The sequence below is a fragment of the Sciurus carolinensis genome, chromosome X, assembly GCF_902686445.1.
Source record: "Sciurus carolinensis chromosome X, mSciCar1.2, whole genome shotgun sequence".
NCBI lineage: Eukaryota > Metazoa > Chordata > Mammalia > Rodentia > Sciuridae > Sciurus > Sciurus carolinensis.
Window position 1 is genome coordinate 103070241 of NC_062232.1, and position 21831 is coordinate 103092071.

Genomic DNA, 21831 nt, shown 5'->3' on the forward strand with positions numbered 1-21831 from the left:
TAGCTAGCATTAATTTAGTATCTGTTATATGCCAGGTACTGCTATAGGTGCTTTCCACGAATGAACTCATTTTAACTTTAACAGCAATGCTGAGACAGGCACTATTATTATCCCAATTTTGCAAATGAGGAAACTGGGTCAAAGGCACAGAGATATTAAGTAACTTGTCTAACAAATGATGGCTACAGGATTTCAATTTATACAGTCTAAATCCAGAACCTGCCTGTACAATAACAATCCTATACTGAGGCTCAGAGGGGTTAAGAAACTTGCCAAATATCACACAGCTAATGATTGGAACCAAGGTCTGCCTGTTTCAGTAGCTATTGCCCTTCTCTCTGTGCTTCATGACTTCATAAAATTACCAAGAAAGTTCTTCCATCAGCATTTCACCAAGTAGACTTTTGAGATAAAAGAAATGGATGTGCTTCACTAAGAATTCAGAGAAAGAAAGTAGGCATCCTCTCAAATAATCATAATTCCCAAAGATCAACAATCTGCCACTGGCTCTCATAGTTGATTTGTGGGGCTGGAGGGAGCTGAGGGAAGCAGTCAGCAGATAAGTTGTGAGACAAACCTGGTAAATCTATCTGTGTTACCTTAGCTGAGAACTAGGTATGGAGGGTAAGTCAATTTCATGCCAGGTGAATCCCAGCCCATACTGCCCTAGATAGCTCTGGTGAGAAGATGCCAATAAAGCATTTCTAAGAGACTGGTTCATAACTCATTGTGTGACCTTGTATAAGATACTTCCTTTCTTTGTGCCAGTTTCTTTATGATAGGGAAGCAGTAGACCAGTGGAACTCTCTTCAATCAGTGGAGCGCCACTTTGTCTCTTTTGTATATTGGACATTTCCACATAAAATTTCATTTGAAGAAAGGATTCCACCACTAAATTTTATGCTTGAAAAAAATAATGAATAAAAAAACCTTCAGTTTCTTTCTAACTCATTCTAAGGACCTAAAAACATAGAGACTATCCTATGGGTCAGATTAGTGTTTATTCAGTCCTACTTTCTGCATGAAGGAATGGACCCAAGAATCTTCTTTGAAAGGTCATGCCCAGGTCCACTATGCTCCAGCTTCTTTCAGAGTCCATTAAACTTGTCCTCATATGGTAGCTATTATTTTCCATTGAGCTACTCCTCACTGGCCCTTCTACTGTTACCCATATTTGTTGGAGTGGATATAGCAAGGTTAATTCTACACAAGAGTTAGTATTTGCAGGACAGCTTTATATCTGTCTGATAGGAAGAGAATAGAATGGTTACTGATTTTCTCTCAATGCACTTTTTAAATTTTATTAGTGTGCTACAGTTGTATAGAATACTTGGATTCATTTTGACATAATCATACATGTTGGAATATAATTTGCTCCATTTCAGTCCCTGATGCCTCCTCTTTCCCTCTCCTTCACCCTCTCCCTTTTTCCTTTCCTCTACTCTGCTGGTCTTCCTTCTATTTTTAATAATCTTCTTGTTCATGTCCGCCACCATGTGTCTACTTTTTGGACTATGGTAGCATATTATTCCATGAGGATTGCTACTGATCTATAATACTCCTAAGACCCTTGCCTGAGTCACAACTAAAGGTATATGTTTAGTTTGGAATATTTTATTTTCAGTTGGTTCCCTCACAACTCCTTTCCACTCCTTCCTATAAGGTCTTCCTTTGTCTCATTCTGCTCACCATCATACATAGGTTAAGGTTTTCACAGGGTATACCTTCCTGGAGATGATTCAAAAATCTTACAAAATTCTGGGTTTTACATATAAAATATGATTCTCTTGCTATGAAGTTCTAAGATAAACAAAATAATAATGTGATGTTTAGGTATATGTGTTTATATTTTTTTAAATGACCAAAGTTGATAAATATAAAATTCAAGATAACAGTTATGGAAGGAGGGTTGTCAAAAAAGAGGTGGAAATAGGGAGGAACATAGAAGTAAAAGCAAGTTTTTGGTAATGCTACAGTTCTTGGGTTGGATTGTAGGTTTATAGGCATTGTTATCTAAATAAATAAATAAATAAATTGAATAAATATGAAAGGTTCATATATAAACAAGTAATGATTAATTATACACCCCAAGATTCAAAAACAATAGAATAATGCCATACTTTTTTCCATTAACCAGCATCCTACCACAATAACATATGTACCCTTATTATATGTTTCCTTCCAGTCTGTCAATTGCCTTTTTTAAATTATTTTTTTATTTTTTCTGACTGCATTTTGATTCATTCTCCACAAATGGGGTACATCTTTTCATTTCTATGGTTGTGCACAATGTAGATTCATACCATTCATGTAATCATGTGCATAGGATAATGATGTCTATCTCATTCCACCATTTTTCATAACCCCTCCCTCTTATTTCCCCTCTACGTAATCTAAAATTCCTCCATTCATCTCTCACCCCCAGCCCCCCACCGCCATTATATATCATCATCCACTTATTAGGGAAAACACTTGGCTTTTGTTTTTTGGAATTGGCTTATTTCACTTAGCATGATATTCTCCAGCTCCATCCATTTACCTGCAAATGCCATGATTTTATTCTTCTTTATGGCTGAGTTAATATTCCATTGTGTATATATACCACAGTTTCTTCCACAATCTAGCTATTGTGAATTGAGCTACTATAAACATTGATGTGGCTGCATTACTGTAGTACGCTAAACCAAGTATGGGTATAAACTGAGGAGTGGGATAACTGGGTTAAAAGATGGGTCCATTTCAAGTTTTCTGAGGATTCTCCACACTGCTTTCCAGAGTGGCTGCACCAATTTGCAACTCCACCAGCAATGTATGAGTATGCCTTTTTCCCCACATTCATGCCAACATCTGATATTCTCTGTGTTCTTGATAATAGTCATTCTAATTGGAGTAAGATGAAATCTTAGAGTTGTTTTAATTTGCATTTCTATAATTACTAGAGATGTTGAACACTTTTTAATATATTTATTAATCACCTGTATATCTTCTTCTATAAAGTGTCTGTCCAGTTCATTGGCCCATTTATTGGTTGGGTTCTTTGTATTTTTGGTGTAAAGTTTTGTAAGTTCTTTATAAATTTTGGATATTAGTACTCTATCTGAAGTACATGTGGAAAAGATTTTATCCCACTCTGTAGGTTCTCTTCACACTATTGATTGTATCCTTTGCTGAGATAAAACTTTTTAGTTAGAGTTCATCCCATTTATTGATTCTTGCTTTGATTTCCTATGCTTTGGGAATCTTGTTAAGGAAGTCTAATCCTAAGCCAACATGATGAAGATTCAGGCCTACTTTGTCTTCTATTTGGTGAAGGGTCTCTGGTCTAATTCCTAAGTCCTTGATCCAGTTTGCTTTGAGTTTTGTGCAGGGTGAGAGACAGAGGTTTAATTTCATTTTACTGCATATGGATTTCCAGTTTTCCCAGCACCATTTGTTGAAAAGGCTATCTTTTCTCTATTGTATTTTTTGGCTCCTTTGTCTAATATGAGGTAACTGTTTATGTGGGTTTGTCTCTGTATCTTCTGTTCTGCACCATTGGTCTGCCTGTCTATTTTGGTGCCAATACCATGCCTTTTTGTTACTATTGCTCTGTAATATAGTTTAAGGTCTGGTATTGTGATACCTGTCAATTGCCTTTTGAAACCTAAAGTAGATCAGAGCTATAGGTTTCCCTTTTTCATAGTTTATTTCTCCTAGATTATTTTCCATAATCTAATCAGGATGTTGAAAATATGTTATATCTTCCCACAAGTCTACCTTTGTATAGGGTTCATGGATCTTCGTCTCCCACTTTCTAGTCAATATGGACCTGAGAATTACCAGCTATTCTCTAAATCATTTTGATTGAAGGACTGTGATTCCCTGTTCCAGCCTTCTAGTCCCATGACCATTAGTAAAGTCATGTTTTTTTCCTAGGTGTACCAAATAAAATCAAAATGGTCAGTTGAATTTGAATTTCAGATAATCAACAAATAATTTTTAATGTATGAATTTGAGACATACTTACACTAAAATAACTTATTTATCTGAAATTCAAATTTAATTGAACATCTAATATTTTTATTTGCTAAATCTGGAAACCCTATGTGATGTGGGCCAACAGTTACATTTCAATTACATTGTTGGATTTGGGTCCCAAGGAGTGTAAGTTTTAAAGTCAAACAGACTCAAGTTCAAATCCTGGCTCTTCCACTTAATAGCTACAACATTTTTCAGTCTCAGAATTCTTATCTAGTAAATAGTAATAGTAGCAATAATGCTTGTGGGAACATTGAGATAATGTTCATACAGTATTTAACACAGTGCCTGGCTAAGTACTATTATCACTATTATTGGCTGTAACTATTATTATCAATGGCTGTTATCACTGTTGTTGTCAATTTTGGAGTATAATATTGGACAGCATAAAACTGGACAATCTTACACAGAGCATTATATACACTAAGATTTGACCTGTTATTGCAAAACTGTCCATTTACAAGATTAATTTGAGAATGGGATTTTTCTTTAGTGTCTCCCTTAGTAATAACCTAAGGCATCCTTTTGATTTCTGAGTACTCCATGTGTCCCCTGCCAAGAGGTACCCTAGATTCACTCTCTAGCTGGCTTTCTCCCTTTAAAATAAATCCTTTTATGTGCATGTATTTTGAGGTCACTTAGAATTCCTCAAGTTGAAGGCTACTGTCTCCCATGTTGGAGATGACTGAATCACTGATAATCTTTGAAATGCTACCCTCAAGTCAATGACTAATGAGTTGGGCTGATAAAATATAGCAGCCCTAATCAACATAGATTTAAATGGCATGTGCAGAAAACAAGATACCACAGACACTGAAAACTACATTTCTCACAATAGGGTCAAGAAATAAATTAATTTGATTTTCCTCTTGCCTTCATCCTACTTCTAATGCTGTCCTTCTTTTTAGTGCCCAATGCCTTTACTGTTTCTCCTCCCAGGGAGGACTCCAATTCCATTCTCCAGTCTACTCACTTCCATCAAAACTAATCTTTTCACTTTCCCACTCATCTTGGCATCTGAATGGGCATTTCATTTTACCATGATAATGGCCTAAAAAGATTTTATTTAATCCCTGTCCCAGCCTGCAAAACTCTTTTTCAACACCCTAAACCTGAAGTAAGCCTAACATCAGCATTTAGGGTTTTCTAGCAGATAAGGGAGACCATGTAGGACCCCTTAAATCACACCACATTATGCCTGTTATGTCTGCTTCGCATGAATGGAAGGGAGCAGTGGTGCAGATAATCTAAAGATCATTTCCACTTGGTTTGGGAATGTACCACACGGTGTTGTTGTAGTTGATTTGCTTTGCTAATTATGTCCTCCTGAAGCTAATATTGAAATTGGTTCACATTTTTTAAGCTTATCTGGGCCAGAAGAGGGAAGAGGCAGTGACATGGCCCACTTTGAAATGAAGGAAAATGTACAGCAACCACGAGGGGGACATGAAATTTTCACATGTAGGATAATGAGTCTACAAAATAAATGCAAGATAGAACTTTTCAATTGTACATGGGCAGAATAGGCAGCCACCTACCCCAAGCGACTCAATGGGCACTGAAAGACCAGTCATTCCCAAGCCTTCCCAGAATCTTAAGTCCTTTAAATCAGTAGCCTATGCTAAGGGTCTTAATCATAGAAAAACTGTGGTTGAAGCATTGTGTAACATAGTTACACAATATAGGTACAAACTAATAGTAATTAGTCTGACTAAATTCTCAGCTATTATTGTGAACTGGAAGAAAAAGCACTGAAGGGGCAGAAGGACAGTTGTACTTTGATAGGGTCATAGCCACACTAAGAAGTCCCTGGGCAGCTATGGTGGAAGTACAAGAGCCCAGAATGCCTCAGAACTGAGCTGGGAGGGTTGCTAAAAGAGGGCAAGGAATCTTGACCTCTTTCCTTCCCACATTGCCTCTGCTCATGGTAGACATAGACAATATGTAACTATTTCATAAAAACTCTTTCCTTTCTTACTCTTTTCCTGCTGAGTAACTGGGCTTTCAAAGACTTCTAGAGATTTTCCGAGGTTTTGCTTTTCTTCTGAGGCATGTAATTTAGAGCCTAACTCTATATTGAATTTCCAGCTCCACAACCTGCAGCAAGGGATGGTAGGCCTATTAAAATTTCGTTCTCTTTTTCTCATTCCAGTCTGCTCCCAGTTCTCAAGAGGGGTGTATGCCATCTTTGGATTCTACGATCAGATGTCAATGAACACCCTGACCTCCTTCTGTGGGGCCCTGCATACATCCTTTGTCACACCCAGCTTCCCTACTGATGCAGATGTACAGTTTGTCATCCAGATGCGCCCAGCCTTGAAGGGTGCTATTCTGAGTCTCCTAGGTCACTACAAGTGGGAGAAGTTTGTCTACCTCTACGACACAGAAAGAGGTAAGAATAGGCATCTGCTTTCTTCTTTGGGTATTCATGTAATAGTGGTGTTCAATCTCCAACTCATGTGCCCTTTTCTTCCAAAAAATAAAATCTAATACTCTATTTCAGTTGTATTTAATATTCAAAGTAAATTAATGATTAAGACAAAAATCAATATAGTGTTAGTGTTAGAATCTAATTTCCAAGATATATATATATGTGTGTGTGTGTGTGTGTGTGTGTGTATATATATCTATGAGTAATGCAATTCAGGCTACCCTCTTGGTCAAAACACTGTTGTTGAAAGAGAGTGCCCCAACTAAAATAAATTTTTTCTGGTCCAAAATGCACAAAGTGAAAGCAACTTAGTATATAGAAAGGACTAAGTTGAAAAGTTTTGAAAATTAATCCTGTCAGAGACAATAATTACCCACGTTCATGGATGAGATAACTGAAGCAAAGAAGGAAATGTGCTTTGTCATACAGCAGTTATAGCACAGATGTGGGACTGGTGACAATGTCTCCTGCTTCCAGGGTTTAATCTACCAGATCATATTAGTTCTTCAACTTACAGGGCCTCAACAATTACCTGATAGAAATAATGAGTTGAAACTGGCTAACCTAGGCTTTGGGAACTCATGGATTTTCTAATAGTGATATAATATATTGAGAACAAATTCTTTTGAAAGTCTCAGAAATTAAGTCTAATCTTAAACACTATACAGTAAGGTGTATTAATCAGCTAAATCGCACAAATCATAATTCAGCTAAATGAACTCCAAAACCTAGTTAATTTGAGACCTTGGTTTCTCAGTAAAACAAAGGGATCATCACCATGGTGTTCCAGAAGAAAATGTACCTTTATCAATCATTTACTGTAACTCTGGTTATAGACTAAGAATGGTTCTCTCTGGCTCAAAGTTTTCACTGTCAGGGAAGGAAGGAGCAAACGGAAGGTCTGTCTTCCTGAGGGGTACCTGGAGAGGAAGTCCTCCTGCCTAACTTAACTTGAAAGGCCATGTTGCTCTTGGCAACCCAGAGTACTCTTCACTTTACTCTCATTTTGCTACATCATCAGAGCCTATCATTAAATACTTAAGCCTGTATTTGCCTATGGTATTCACCTTCAAAATATTATCACATTTCATGACCCTGGAGTAGAGACCAAAGTTCTAATTCAAGCTCTGCCACCAAATAACTCTTTGACCTTGACCAAATCACTGAAGATCTCTTGACCTTGGTCTCCCCACCTTCTTAATGTAATATTCTCTAATTCTGTGATATTTTTGAGAGGTTATATCAGACATGGGGCACTTTGTATCTTGCTACTAATCCTAGTATATATTATCAGTTAATTAGTCAATCAATACGATCAACCCATTATCAACCCACAGTGGTGTGCCCCAATCCTATGACAGATGTGTATATATAATATCGTTCCAATAGGAATGAACAGGAAAGGATATTCAAGAAACAATTCCTGAACAACGCAGAACAATATCAAATTTTTCTGATTGCTTTGATAATCTTAAGGTAGCAATTCAGAAGAAAAGTTTTCTGAAAAGCATGCTAGAGAGAACCTTGAGGGATGGGTAAGTTGCCAATTGCAAGAGAGGAGGGAGATGGAGACCTGGGGATGAGAAAGAACATGAACACAGAGTAAGGCAGTGTTCAAGCAGAGCTTTGTTTGACGAGGGTACCAAAATAGTTTAAATGTTCTAATTCACAATTTTCTAAATTTTAATGCATTTCATTTTGTTCAAGCACTGAGAACAAATTAGCCTATTTGCATATACTGTATATAATGCAATCTAGCGCTTAGCAATCTAGTTTTCAGAACTGAAGTTTGAAAATCAGTTCCTGCAACTTTTCAGAAACTAAATATCCCTTCTATGAATACTGTAATTTCGATTTATTCCAAAGCAGAAGACACAATTAATATATTCTCTCCTCATCTCCTGTGACCCATCTCTGCTCATTAGTTCTCTATTAGAGAAAAGGAAGCAAATGTCATCCATGTCTATTTCTTATCCCTGCATCTTTTCTCAAATTGTCCCAATTAATAGTTTGAACAATTCTATAGTCTCAGAGACAAAAGAAAACTTTCTTGTGAGCCAAGGGTACAACTTCGTGGTAGAGTGCTTGCTTAGCATGCATGAGGCCTTGGGTTCATCCCTAAAACCACAAAAATTTATCTGAAAATTAAGAAGAACTTAGAAACATTCTGACTCATATTACCTAATATTTCTTTCCTCTGTAGCATCCAGTGAAAACTAATTTGCTCTGTTTTTGAGAAGTACTTTCCATAAACTTTCTTGTGTATGTGTGGTACCAGCAATCGAACCCATGGGCACTCTACAACTATTTATTTATTTATTTATTTATGTTTTTGAGGCAGGGTCTTGCTAAATTGCTGAGGCTGGTTTCAAACTTGCAATCCTCCTGCCTCAGCCTCCTGAGTAGCTACAATTACAGGCATATATCAGTGCACCCAGCTTCATAAACTTTTATACTAATTTCCCTCTTGGAAAGTCTTTTGAAAACATGGTACCAGCAACCTGCCCCCAAATTTTTAATGGCTTTCTGTTGCCCACATTGAAAAAAGAAGCAGTCTATTCTTCAAGACTCTACATGATTATGTCTCCATCAACTAACAAGCCTGTCCTTCTATGCTACCTTGTGAGAAACTTCCACGGTGGGCAGTTCCCATATTCTACTATTGGCCAAATGTAACAGAATCATTCCTGCTTCAGCACTTCACTTCTACTACTACCTGAAATTCTTTTCTTCATTTTGATTGTGAAAATCATGCCCATTCTTTCATTTTTCAAAACCCACCTCAAAATCTGCCTACCCAAGGTATCTGTTCCTGACCACTCAAGCTCACACTAGTTCATTCACTCATTCATTCAGTAGATGCTAGGGTTATAATGATAAGTATGATATATATGGTTCCTACTGTTATGAAGCTTACATTCTAATGAGATAAATAGACAAAATCAAGTAAACTAATGCATTAATTACACATTTAGATAAGATGCTATGAAGGAAACAAAGAGAAAAATAATATCAATGGATAGGCCCTAATTTTAAAAGGATGCTTAGTGACAGCCTAATTGAGAAGGGGCTTTTAAGCAGAGAACTAAAAGATTAGAAAGAGTCAGCCATGTGGAGAGCAGAGAGAAAGAATTTCAAGCAGTAAAAACAGCAAACGCAAAGGCTCTGGGGCATATATGAGGAACTGAAAGAAGATGTAATATGTAGTAGAAAGTGGCCTGAAAGACCACTTACCAGTGATAAGGAATAGGGATTCTTTTCTTACCAGAATAGGAAGGCATTGAAGTATTCTGAGAGGAGAGTCATATGACTTGATTTAAGCTTCTTTAGAAAATTCAGTGTGGTAAAAGAAAAGAATTCAATTAAAAGGCCATTATGGTCATCCAGATTAGAATGATGGCAGTTTATACTAGGCTTGAATTGGAGAATTGGAGTTGAAATATTCTTTGGAGACAAAAAGCAATAGAACATGAGGACAAAGTGACTGCAGGAAGTGAAGGGGAGGAAGGAATCATGGATAGCCACTGAGCTTTTGGCTTGAGAGACTGGTTAAGATGGTGATGCCATTTACTGAGGCGACTGGAGAAGAATAGAACCATATTTGACAATAAGTGACCTTGTCCACCCGTAAATACCATGGAACTCTTTCGTCCATGTCATTCACTTAGCACTTTACCACTTTCCACTATTATTTCACTAGGTCTGCTCTCCACCTGCCCTTCTCTCCAGTGTGATAATAAAAAGACTGGTTAGCCCCTAGATTTATACTTTATGCCTCCCCTAGTACATAGCAGAGACCTGATTTCAGCCTCCATTACCAATTGATCAATAAGCCCATGTCTGTTTTCAAGGTTGGGAAGAAAGAAAGAAAAGAGGGAGAGAAGAAGAAAAAATAGGAAAGAAAGGCATCATGGGAGGGAGAAAGGATAGGAATGGAAGAAAGAAGATGGGAAGGAGAGAAGAAATGAAGGGAGGGAGAAGGAAGAAAAGAAGAGCACGTCCAATTTATAAATCATTTGAGACAGTTTAAATTATACAGTAAAGTAACTATTCTGTATTTTCTTATTTATGCAATGATCACCTATTACTTCAGTTATGGAAATAGATAATAGAAATTACCGCATCAAAATATAATTTTTGAATATTTTAAATTACATAAGAGAAATGGAAGGCACAGAAGGGAACACGCAAACTAAATGTCCAAATGATGTGACTCTGCTATACACAGGCAAAGATGAATGAGGGACTGAGAAATGGGTTAAACATTTGAAGTCACTTACAAGATGTGTAGCACAAACTGGGTATCTGTTTTATCTGAAATTATGAAACACTGAATAGATTTCAGGGATTCATTGGCTCTGTTTTGATTTCTATCTGCAGAGAAAGGTCTGGTTTGGGATTTGTAGGTCATAACTTCACTTAGTTACTAAAACACCATCTTGGTTCATTAATGCAAAGTTAAAAATTTTGCTCTTGGTGCTATATACATGAAAAGTCAGTTCTTGGAAAATTATGGGGCTGTGTTATCTTCCCCCTCTGTTACAATCTCCTCTTTATTGATTCCCCCATTCCTTATTTACCCAGTTTCCCTCACTATGGCACATGTCAACACTTACCTTCCCTAACCTGAGCAAAAACTCAACATCTCTATTCCAACCTACCTCTATACCTACATAAAATCTTTCCTGTCCTACATTTTGTTCCCACTGATTAATAGTCTTTCTCTGCCAGTGACAACAGCTCAGCTCACCAATTTATTCATGCCAATTTATTATGGCTACTAATGACTGCATCCAGGGAAGAAGAATATTCAGGCAAGGGACTGCTTTAGAAATAGAACCTTAAAAAAATAAAAAAAAATAAATAGAACCTTAATCCAAAATGTAGTTTTCTCTTTTTTATTTTAATTTTTTTCATCATCACACAATAATCATACATATTTACAAGATACAATGTGATTTGATACCTGGGTAAATTGTGTAATGATCAAATCAGGGTAATCAGCATATCTATCACCTTGTACATTTGTCATTTCTTTGTGGTGCGAGTATTCAAAAACCTCTCTCCTATCTATTTTTAAATATACAATACACGATTGTTTAACTATAGTGACCCTCTTGTGCAATAGAATATCAGAACATATTCCTCCTGTCTAATCATAACTGTATCCATTGATCAACCTCTTCACAACCTTCCTGTCCCAGTCTCTGGTAACCACTACTCTACTTTTTACTTCTGAGGTCAGATCCAGTTTGGGAGACTTTTTGTCCAAACAGCTTCCTATAGAAAGTCCTAGGACCATCAGAGGAAGATGGCCAATTCTTCTGGTTATTAGGCCTATCCGCTTGGTGCAAGCGACCTACTTCTGCATGATGCTAACATTTCCCCCCACAACTACGACATACTTGAGAATTGCAGCCAGACTCTCTCGTGCACCTGACAACTCTCCTTGGCTTCAATGGGCACGGCCCACAGAGATGAAAGAATCTGGCCCAGCTGTGACTCTCAGCTTAGATAATGAGATAATAGCTCTGGGTGCCCTTTGAGGCAACTACTTCCTACCTTCTTGCCGGTGTTCAATAAACTCCTGCTGTCTTCCATTCTCAACCTGAAACTCCCTACTCAGTTCTCAAGTAACTCTCTGGAAGTCAACAGCCTTCTGACAGACCTTTCTATTTTCTCTCAAAGGTTGTGGCAGTTGTAACAATTATCCCATCAGTCAACAAGCTTTCTCTAGTTCTATTTTGTGCTAGCCCACTGGTGGGATTTAAAACTAGCAGAATTAGGACCTACCTTTGAGGAGTTAACAATCCTGTTGCAGAAACAATGATTTATCTCAGGGGCCTGGAAAAAATAATTTTTAAGCCAGCTGTTCCCACACCCACCAATGACATTTGCATTCATTAGGAGCACGTGCCTTGGGAAAAGAGTAAAATTGTTTGTTACCTAGGATGGTGGGAAAATTTTGGAAAGAACTGAAGGACTTAAGTGGTAAAGAGATTCCACAAGGCAAGGAGAAAGGGCTTTTCCTCAGAGGACTCTGAGTATTTTCAGTCTGGCAGGATTTGAACTCTACTGAGAAATAAGCAGGGTTTCAGTTCTGCACACCTTCCTGCAAATCATCATTCACAACCACTTATATAACCTAGTCTCATCCCTTCTGTTCAATTCCACTTTCCCAAATAAAGCACAAGATTGCTCTCTTCCTCTTGCACTGTCTTCTTCCTCCTCCTTTACCTTCTCTGTGTCCTCCTTTTCTCCCTCTTTTTGATACACACACACACACACACACACACACACACACACACACACACACCCTAATACCAATGAATGGCACCAATCAGCAAATCTGATATTTTATCATTTTATTACCTTATTTTAATAAGAGCTGCCATTTCTTAAGCACTTATTACACACTAGGACCTGAGTTTATGGATTAGCACATTATCACTTTTAATCCTCATTTATACCCTGCATTTTTACAAATGAGGAAACCAGGGCATAATAACATTAAATGATGTCTCTTAGGGTGACAGTTCCAAAGTAATGAAACCCGATTTCCAACTATGTCTGCCACATTCCACAGAACATGTGCTCTTCACTGGCTGTCATACTGCCTCCCACACTCTTAATATTTGAAAACACCTATTACCTCTTCTTTACGTCTTCCCTTCAGCCATTCTTCAAAAGACCTGGTACTTAGACCCTCTCTATCCTGGTTGTTTTCCTATTGATGAACTCTTACGAATGAAATCCAATTGTCAATTTCCTTCTTAAAGTATGGTGTCCACAAATGAACACAATATTTTGTGGTACTAGGAGATCAAGGATCCAGGTAGTCAGGAGGTCAAAAATCCAAGTTAAATGTCAGATGAGCTGCAAAGTGAAAGGCAGAGGAAGGGCAGAGTTCTCAATACAGGTAGAAGGTATGTTTGCTCGTGGTGCACAACAGTAGAGTGCTGGGGTGAGGATCCAATTCAGATACAAAGGGAACCCATATATTCCTTCTGGGACAGAGTTTCCAATGCACAAAAAGATATGAACCTGCAAATCTTCATTTCTAAGAGGCTATTTCTGGTTGGAGAAGAATGCAAGCAGTGACCAATGATGGGTCACTATCACAAACTTCTTTAAAGTTCCTTCCAAGCACTGGGAGTAGCAGGTATTTCCATTTTTAAAAATGACTATCATGGATTTTTTCCCCCTACTCCACTTTAAGAACTGATGAAAAGATGTGCAAAGGTAATAGATGGCTCCAGTTCTAGTCATGTCCATTTGCCTTCTGGGAAAAGTGAAGTCAAGAGAGTTTTTATTGAAATTCAAGATACTTTTTATATCTGGATAAATTAGGAAGATCCAGAGACTACATTATCCTATGAGAGACAGATACTAAATTCCCCTGTTTGAGCAGCAGTAATCGGGGTTGACAGTACCTGAGACATTGGGTAGTTTCGGCAGCCTGCCTAATCTATTGTGATGAGTCTTCAACTATGAGAGCATCTTGAAAGCCTGCACAATAATAATAGTGAATAACTATTTGGACTGGATTGTGAATAAAAGACTATACATATGTCTGTAATGAGAGTTTCATTGAAAATGAAAATACTGAAGCTGTCATATTTTTTAATACTTCGATTTGCACATCCTTGACTGCTTTGGGGCATAAAAAGAGAAAGTGCCGAGCAATTTGTTGTCAGCTCTTGAAATAAATTATCATTTAAACACTTCCTCTCCACAAAGGTTATTAGCTTACTAGCTCTTTCCTAGGGTTGGACCATCAGTAGGGGGAAAAAAAATCACAAGACATTAAACTATCCTTTCAAAAGCTGAATATTAGTTACTGTGGAAATTGTTCTCTCACTAGCTTAACATATTTTGCTGTAGCTCTCCACTGCTGCAGATTAGACTGCAGCGACTATTAATAAATACTGTCATATTTTACAGCTGTCATGCAAAGCTGAAAAAAGGCTTCACTGTGATTAGATCCTGTTTACTGTAATATTTCCAGCTCAGACTCAGAAAGGCAGTTTTCCTATAAAGGTATTTTCCATAAGTAGAATATTTCTCTAACGAATGACATGACTAATTTTAATATATTGTTAACTCCTTGGTGGCAGTGAATTTGAGGTTGAATTGACTTCACAGGCAGAACTACATTCCTCTCCAAAGACACATTAAGCTAAAATGTCAAATTTTCTCTCTTGGGTTGTCTTTCATATGCAGAGATGGTGCTACTATCAGATGTGCTTTGATTAGCTCCCCTCCCCCCTAAAAGGACAAATCTGCACTGGCTTATCCACCTTCTTTTATCTTGTTTCTCTCGTGACTGATTGCATTGTTTGCAAGACAGCTGGTCAGGATTTCGGGTGGGAATATTACTTCAGTGGGCTAGCGAGAAATTCTGCTTTCTGTGTTAAAATGTCATCATATGAGCAAAAGAAATAGAACTCTATCCCCCCTACCGTGCATTAGCTCTTTGGAACTGTACTCACATCTCTGAAAAAAGGAGGTGACAGCTGGCAAGGTTGCTTTTGCTCTAACCTTCCATTGCTTTTCATCAAGTTCCTTGAGAAATTAACCCCCAGTAAGCTGAATATCTAGTTTTCAATAAATAGTAATCCTTAGACCATTAAGGGTTAGCTAAAGTATTCCATAAATTCTGAATTTGGGTCTGAGAGGTCCTTGAAAAGGTTCTTCTAAATGTTCCTTGGGGAAGGAACGGACTATGATGTAGACCTGTGACTTTGAGGTTTGTCCCTTGGAGCCCTTTAGACAACATTTAAAGCAAAGGCATGGATGTTGTCAGAATTACACAAGAAAATGCATGTAAAGTCTTTAGCATTGAACTGAACATAGTAACATGCTCAATGAATTTTAGCACTTATTATTTTATTACAATTATAGAACAGCACCACTCACTGGCAGGGGGGTAACTTTGCACCCCCAGGAGACACTTAGCAGCATCTAGAGACATTTGAATAGTGGGTAGAGGACATGAATGCTACTACACATTCTACAATGCACAGGACAGTATCCCATCCTAGTAAAGCATTATCTGTTGTACAATGACTATAGGGCCAAAGAAGCAGCAGGACAAGGGAATGGCTGCCCAAACTCCTTAAGGGGTTGTCAATAAGCCAATCTAGCATTCATTGATTGTCTCCTTCTGTGCCCACATTAGGATTAACAGCTACATTCAGTAAGAAGTAGTCTTTGACTCTGAAGTACTTACACCATGGCCAGAGAGATGGGTTAAGGTTAATGCATATGAAGCCTAATTAGTATGAAACAGCATAAGACAAGAGCTGGATTGTGGGGTACAAAAGTCAAGTCCTGTGGGAGTCCAAACAAGACAGAGTTCATGACAGGCTGGAGTAGTCAGGGAAGGCTTCATGGAAGAGTTTTAAGTGTTTCTGAGCCCCGCACAGAACTTCCTCCCCTAACAATGACTTTGCCTTGATTGGTAAGGCCAAGTTGGTATCTAGAACCAAAACAACATGGCATTCCCATCAATGCTCTCAGACATCAGAGCTCAGGGCAAGAAACACAATTAAAAGAAAAACCAAAAACGGAACAATGTTCCTTTTACTAAATGGAAAGCAATTACAGGGCTGTTGAAAATAGGCAGTAAACAAAGGGAGGGAAAGAAATACTGGCAAAATTCCATTCTCCCAACTAATCCTGTAGCAAAAGTACAATTTGCAACAAAATCAACAGTGCTTTCTCCTTCTCTCTTGCAGTCAAACTCATTGCTTGACATCAGCATGGTTACAAATGATGCTTTAACTGAACAATGTAAGGGAACAAGGAAGAAAGAATATGGACCAGGCAGAACAGAGGGGAGGAGGTTAAGACAGAGCACAACTCACTTTGCTCCCCGCCAAAGTGTCTACAGAGCACCTTCATTCAGGGGATAAGAGGAGGGGCACAAAGTAGAGACTACTTCACTTCCCATCTTCCTGGATCCTTTCCAATCAATAAGCTGCCAGTGTCAGCTGCTGTCCTGCTTTGTCGACTCCACAAACGATCTGATTAATTCTCTGGCGCTAACTGCCTCAGCGGGCTTTCTCGGCAGTAGAACAGAGGCTAATTAAGATCATGTCAGGCAAGGAAGCTGACAGGTTATATTCCTGGGCCACACTGAACTTTTAGAGGGTGCTTCAACTTCACTGCAGGCAGGTAGCGCTTGGCTAGGCACTGATTCCATAGCAGGCCTCTCATTTATTTCCACAGGTTCCTGCATCAATGGGCTTCCGTTTTGTCAAGGATTTACATCCTTCTCCTTGGGGTAATTAGCTGCCACTGTGTGTGCTTTCAATTGCATTACTTCAGCTCCCTTTCATTTGAATTTTTAATATCCTTGTGAACAAAGATAACAATTAATAGTGGGGTCATTTTCCCTACTAAATCATGTGTGTGTGTGTACTTGTGTGTCTTACTGACATCTAGCCCACAGAGGTGAGTTTAGGACAAAAAAGAAGCTCTATTTCTCACAGCAGGTAGAAAATGGAGGAAACATATGGAACTCATTATGCCAAGTGGTGGATTAGACTGAAAATAAAAATAGCTTTCCCCTCGCACCCCCCAATAAAGGCTTAGATGAACTCATGGATGACAGACCCACACTGAGTTATTAAAGGCAACAGAGATGTTTGGAGATTTCTCTAAACTGAGGGTGACACAAATTTTACAGTAGACTTTTTCAGTCATATTTACCTTTTCATAGTCATAGAGTCACTCAGAGTACTGACATTGTCTCTCCTGAGTTTTAAAAGATCTTCTCAAGAATCAACTATGCATCTAGGAGGTGAGGAGGAATGTTCACAAATGGAAAGTTTACCAGGAATATTCTAGCTACTATCAAATAATCAGATTCCCTAACCATGGCAAAGATAAACACAACTGGATATTAAAGAGTAAAGGAGAAATTTTAATCAGTAGCATACTATTGCAATAAGGAAAGAGTTTACCATAAAGTGAACCCACCTTCAATTTGTACAGAAGTGACTGGAAATTTTTGAGGAAGAATGAGAAAATAGGAGAGGGATGAATGTGGCTCAGGAGAATTAAGGAAATGAAAATTTACAAATAGTGGGAAGGAGACTGGTCTATGTAAAACTCATCTAGGTGTGTTAACAGGCACTCTTTAAAGTCAGGTTTCTGCCCTCACACAGGGGCCCAATACTCAAGTGTTACCTGGACCAAACAGTAAATTCTTTTGACTGCCTTGAGTTTTCTCAGACAGGCACTTTAGGGGTCCTCCTAGGGTTGTCCTAGAGATGCAGCCTTGAGTATTTAGAAACTATGATAGCATTTTGTTCAAGTCTTTATAGGCCAAGGTTCAGATATAGTCAAGCAGAGGGTTCAAAGGAGACTGGCAAGCAATTGGTCAAGGACAGAATCTTTTTCATCACACATCAAGAATGCTCTGTTGTGAGAGGCATAGGCTTCAATTAAGGGTATTGAAGAAGAACATCATCAAACCGTAACCTCAGTTCCAGGTTAAGCTCTGTCACTAAGTAACTATATTATCACAGTCAAGTCACATAGCCCTTCTTGTCCTTAGTTTTCACATCTGTAAAATGAATGAAGGGACTCCATCTTTCTGCAATTAAAAATTCCTAAGTGTAGGAATTGTGTGTTATGGGCATTAGTGGGGTTGTGGAAGGAAATGAGACATAGTGCCTCCAATTAATAAGTTTATAGTTTAGAAGAGCAACATAAACATGTAGACAAATAGAATATCATGATTCTTTGAGGTTCTAAAATTCTGTTGGCTATTATAGCACTTCCATTTATAATGAAACATGAACTCCTTTTCAAATGGCTGCTCTTAGGGAGGGTTGTGGAGACATAAATAACCACTTGTATTTGCTTTGGCAAATGTCCACAAACCCCCAGAACATTCATGTTTCTTTATTGCTCATCACTTAGCACTCAGTCCTTAATCTTTCCAGGACCCTGTATGATAGGGAAGAAAAGGAAATGATGCTGGTTGGTAGGTTAGGATGTCCTGGTAAATCTTAAAATCTTTCCAGGATATTTCTACACCAGAGACTGCCACAGCACACTTCTAATAAGATTTCTTCTACCAAAGTTGTCTGGGATTCTCAACAGCGACCACCCCTCTTTTCAAAGTCTCTCCTGTCAGTACCCTTCTAGATCTTAGGTCTCACAAATGACATGAGCTTATAGTCATTTGTAACCTACAAGCTTCCCAAGAATGAAAGGAGTGTTTCCTACCAAACACCATATGAATTTCTAAGATAAAAGACAAAGCAGTTTTATTTCTTGAATATATCCAGTTTCTCTAAAGATTCAAAATGCTTCAGTAGGCAAAAGTTACTACTTTACATGGACTTTCCAGAGACCTTACCCCTCTCCCCAGTTTTGATCTATATATCTGGTTTACCCCAAATCCTTTGCCTTGATAACCTACCTGGACTTCAATCTCAACATTCTGAACTCTTTTGAGTTTATTCTTCTTCCCCAGAAAATCTTCTCTTCCACCTATGTTCCCAGACTGAGTGAATAGCACTGCCCCATTGCCCAAAGCAGAAATCTCATCCTTGAAACTTCCCTGTCAATCATCTCTCACATTCCATCACCATGACCCTCTTTTACATTCCCACTACCTCTGATTCAAGTTCAGGGTCCTACCACCTCTTGCACCACCCTGCTGATTTCCCTAATTTTACCCTCTCCACTGTTGCCAAATAACTATCTTCCCATCATCATTCCCCTGCCTAAAAACTTTCAGTGGCATCTCATTACTCTTTTTTTTAAACTTTATCCATTCTTTTTAGATATACAGGACAGTGAATTTTATTTTGGTATAATTATATCTTATGGAATATATCTTATTCTAGTTAGGACACCATTCTTATGGACATACATGATGATAGAACTCACTATGGTGTATTCATATAAGTACATAGGAAAATTATTTTGGGTTCATTCCACTCTCTTTCCTAATTTTCCTATCCCCCTCCCTTCCTTTCAATCCCCTTTATCAATCTACTCAATATATACTTTTGCCCTCTCCCTTATTGTGGGTTAGCTTCCACATATAAGCAAAAACATTCAACCTTTGGCTTTTTTAATACTGTCATATTTCACTTAGCATGACAATTTCCAGGTCCACCCATTTACTCGCAAATGTCCTAAAGTGATTCTTCTTTATGGCCAAATAATATTCCATTGTGTATATACACCACAATTTATTCATTCATCATTACACTTAAGATCAAGTTCTAACTTCTTGGCACGGCACATTTGACCCTTTACAGTCCAACTAAATCCAATCCACATTCTTAGCCTCGTGTCTGCCTGTCTTTTATCACTAGTGCTCCATGTTATAACCACATGATAGTTACAATATGCCACATGAACTGTGCCCCCTGCCCCTTTCTCTTTTTTCTTACTAAGCTGAGGACTGAATCAAGAGCCTTGTACATCCTAGGTAAACACTATCACTGAGCTACATTCACAGCCCTTGGTGCCCCTTTTTTCTTTAATTTCTTTGCACATATGGTTGATTCTTTCTAGTTCTCAGCCACTTCGCTCCATCCTCCTGCCCCCACAAACACTCACACAATCTGGAAAATAAACATATTCTTCAAAACTCTGCTCAAATATTTGCTTCTGCAGGTTTATCTCCCTACGACCCTCTCTACCCTCATCATACTTTGTATTTCTTCTAGTATAGCACCAGTCATAAAATAGTATCATTTTTATGTATGTATCTTTCTCATAATCCTATAAATTTATTGAAGAAGAGATTGCTATCTTTTTCATTTCTTCCAGGACTATGCTAAGTGCTAAGTAGAATACAGTACCTAGTTATTATATTAAACTGAACAAATTAATGAGTGAATGAGAAAACTTTAGCTAGCTAAAAAGAAAACATAGAATTACAGGGACCTGGAGAACTAGCAAAGTATGTGGACATGGACTTGCTGTGCCATGTGTAGATGGTGTCCTCAGATCATACATTAGATAACCACCTACCTCGTATGCACTGTGCTAAACCTGATTTTGAGTCCTTCTGTGACTCAGCCTCCATACCAAAGATATTACCTTCCCAGTCCAACTAACTTGGAAGCAAAACAGTTATTTTAGTGCTGGAAACTTTCGTTATGTGTTTCTGGCTACAGGACAAACCTGTAATGCACTAGATGGTCCCTGAATCTCAAACAATACAGAGCATTAATATTTGAGACCTCTCAAGAGCAGCCTATAGATGTTGCACTATTTCATGCAAACCACATGAATCCTTTAAAGACAAGTGTAGCATAATATTAATTTCCACCGCTCCCAGGGAAAAACAAAAGAAGGCAAATTATTTCAAAATGTCTGTGTAGGTAAAGTGACAAAGATAAAAAATAACGTGAGTGCTGATGTAGACAGTTCTCAGTTATTATACCAGAAGAGGCAAGCCAGACACAGATAATCCAAACAGCATTCCTGTGGGCATGAAATGGTGTCTTTTCATAACAGATTTTCCTTTGTGGTTCTAACCTACTTAGACTTGGCTGAGCACGGGAAGTAAGAAAGGTGTCCTAAGAAAAGGGATCTTTAGGATGTCCCTTCAAATCTCCCAAAGACAAAAAGCACCGTTCAAGGGACTACCAGGAAACAGGATTAAAATAATTGTATGGAGTCCAGCATGATGGCACATGCCTGTAATCTCAGCAACTCTGGAAGTTGAGGAAGGAGGATTGCAAATTTTGAGCTATTCCTGTCTCAAAATAAAATAAAAAGGGCTGGAGGTTTAGCTCACTGATGGAGCACCCCTGAGTTCAGTCCCAGCAGTGCAAAAAAAAATGGCATGGAGAAATAGAAGTAAATGGTGGGAGTGGGGAATGGACACAAAAGAAAGGAGGGGGGGGGAAAAAGGTAGTGTCAAGGCTCCAAAGACAGAGAGATGTTACTGATCTCATAATGACCAGTCCTATTCCTGAAACAATAATGACCAAGAGATACAGATAAAGAAAATCAACAATAAACATTTGCAAGTCTAGTGATTTTTGCTAAAGTGATTTGATGTGAGGTTTTATTTTATTTTTGAAACTTAAAATAATTGCATCAACTATAAAAGTTCCAGGTTCCAACAAGCAAACTACAGAATTTATACCTCTGAGAAACTGAGAAAAGGTTTCCAAAGATTAGTCAGGTAACTTTCTCTCTTGGGAAGCTTTTCACAGTATATTCCTTGTAAAAGTCCTGGAAGGAATTACTCTTTCCGCTTGGCACAGTATGGAAGGAAACAGGACAATAACATTATCAAAACTACCCATTGTCTTCCATTCTTTGACTACTTCCAATAATATATGTGTCATGTTTCATCAATAAAGTGGAAATTTTCAAAAGCAAGGACTAAG

At 38.1% G+C, this 21831-nt stretch overlaps 1 protein-coding gene across 5 annotated transcripts in view; it reads left to right on the forward strand.

The window, feature by feature from the left end:
* The window catches only part of Gria3 (glutamate ionotropic receptor AMPA type subunit 3), a 284001-nt gene that overhangs the window by 64573 nt on the left and 197597 nt on the right, over window positions 1–21831 (forward strand). For all 5 annotated transcript variants that reach the window (XM_047535597.1, XM_047535600.1, XM_047535596.1 and 2 more), the window contains exon 3: window positions 6170–6409. In XM_047535597.1, coding sequence (XP_047391553.1) covers window positions 6170–6409 — 240 coding nt within the window. The remainder of the gene's footprint in view (window positions 1–6169; window positions 6410–21831) is intronic.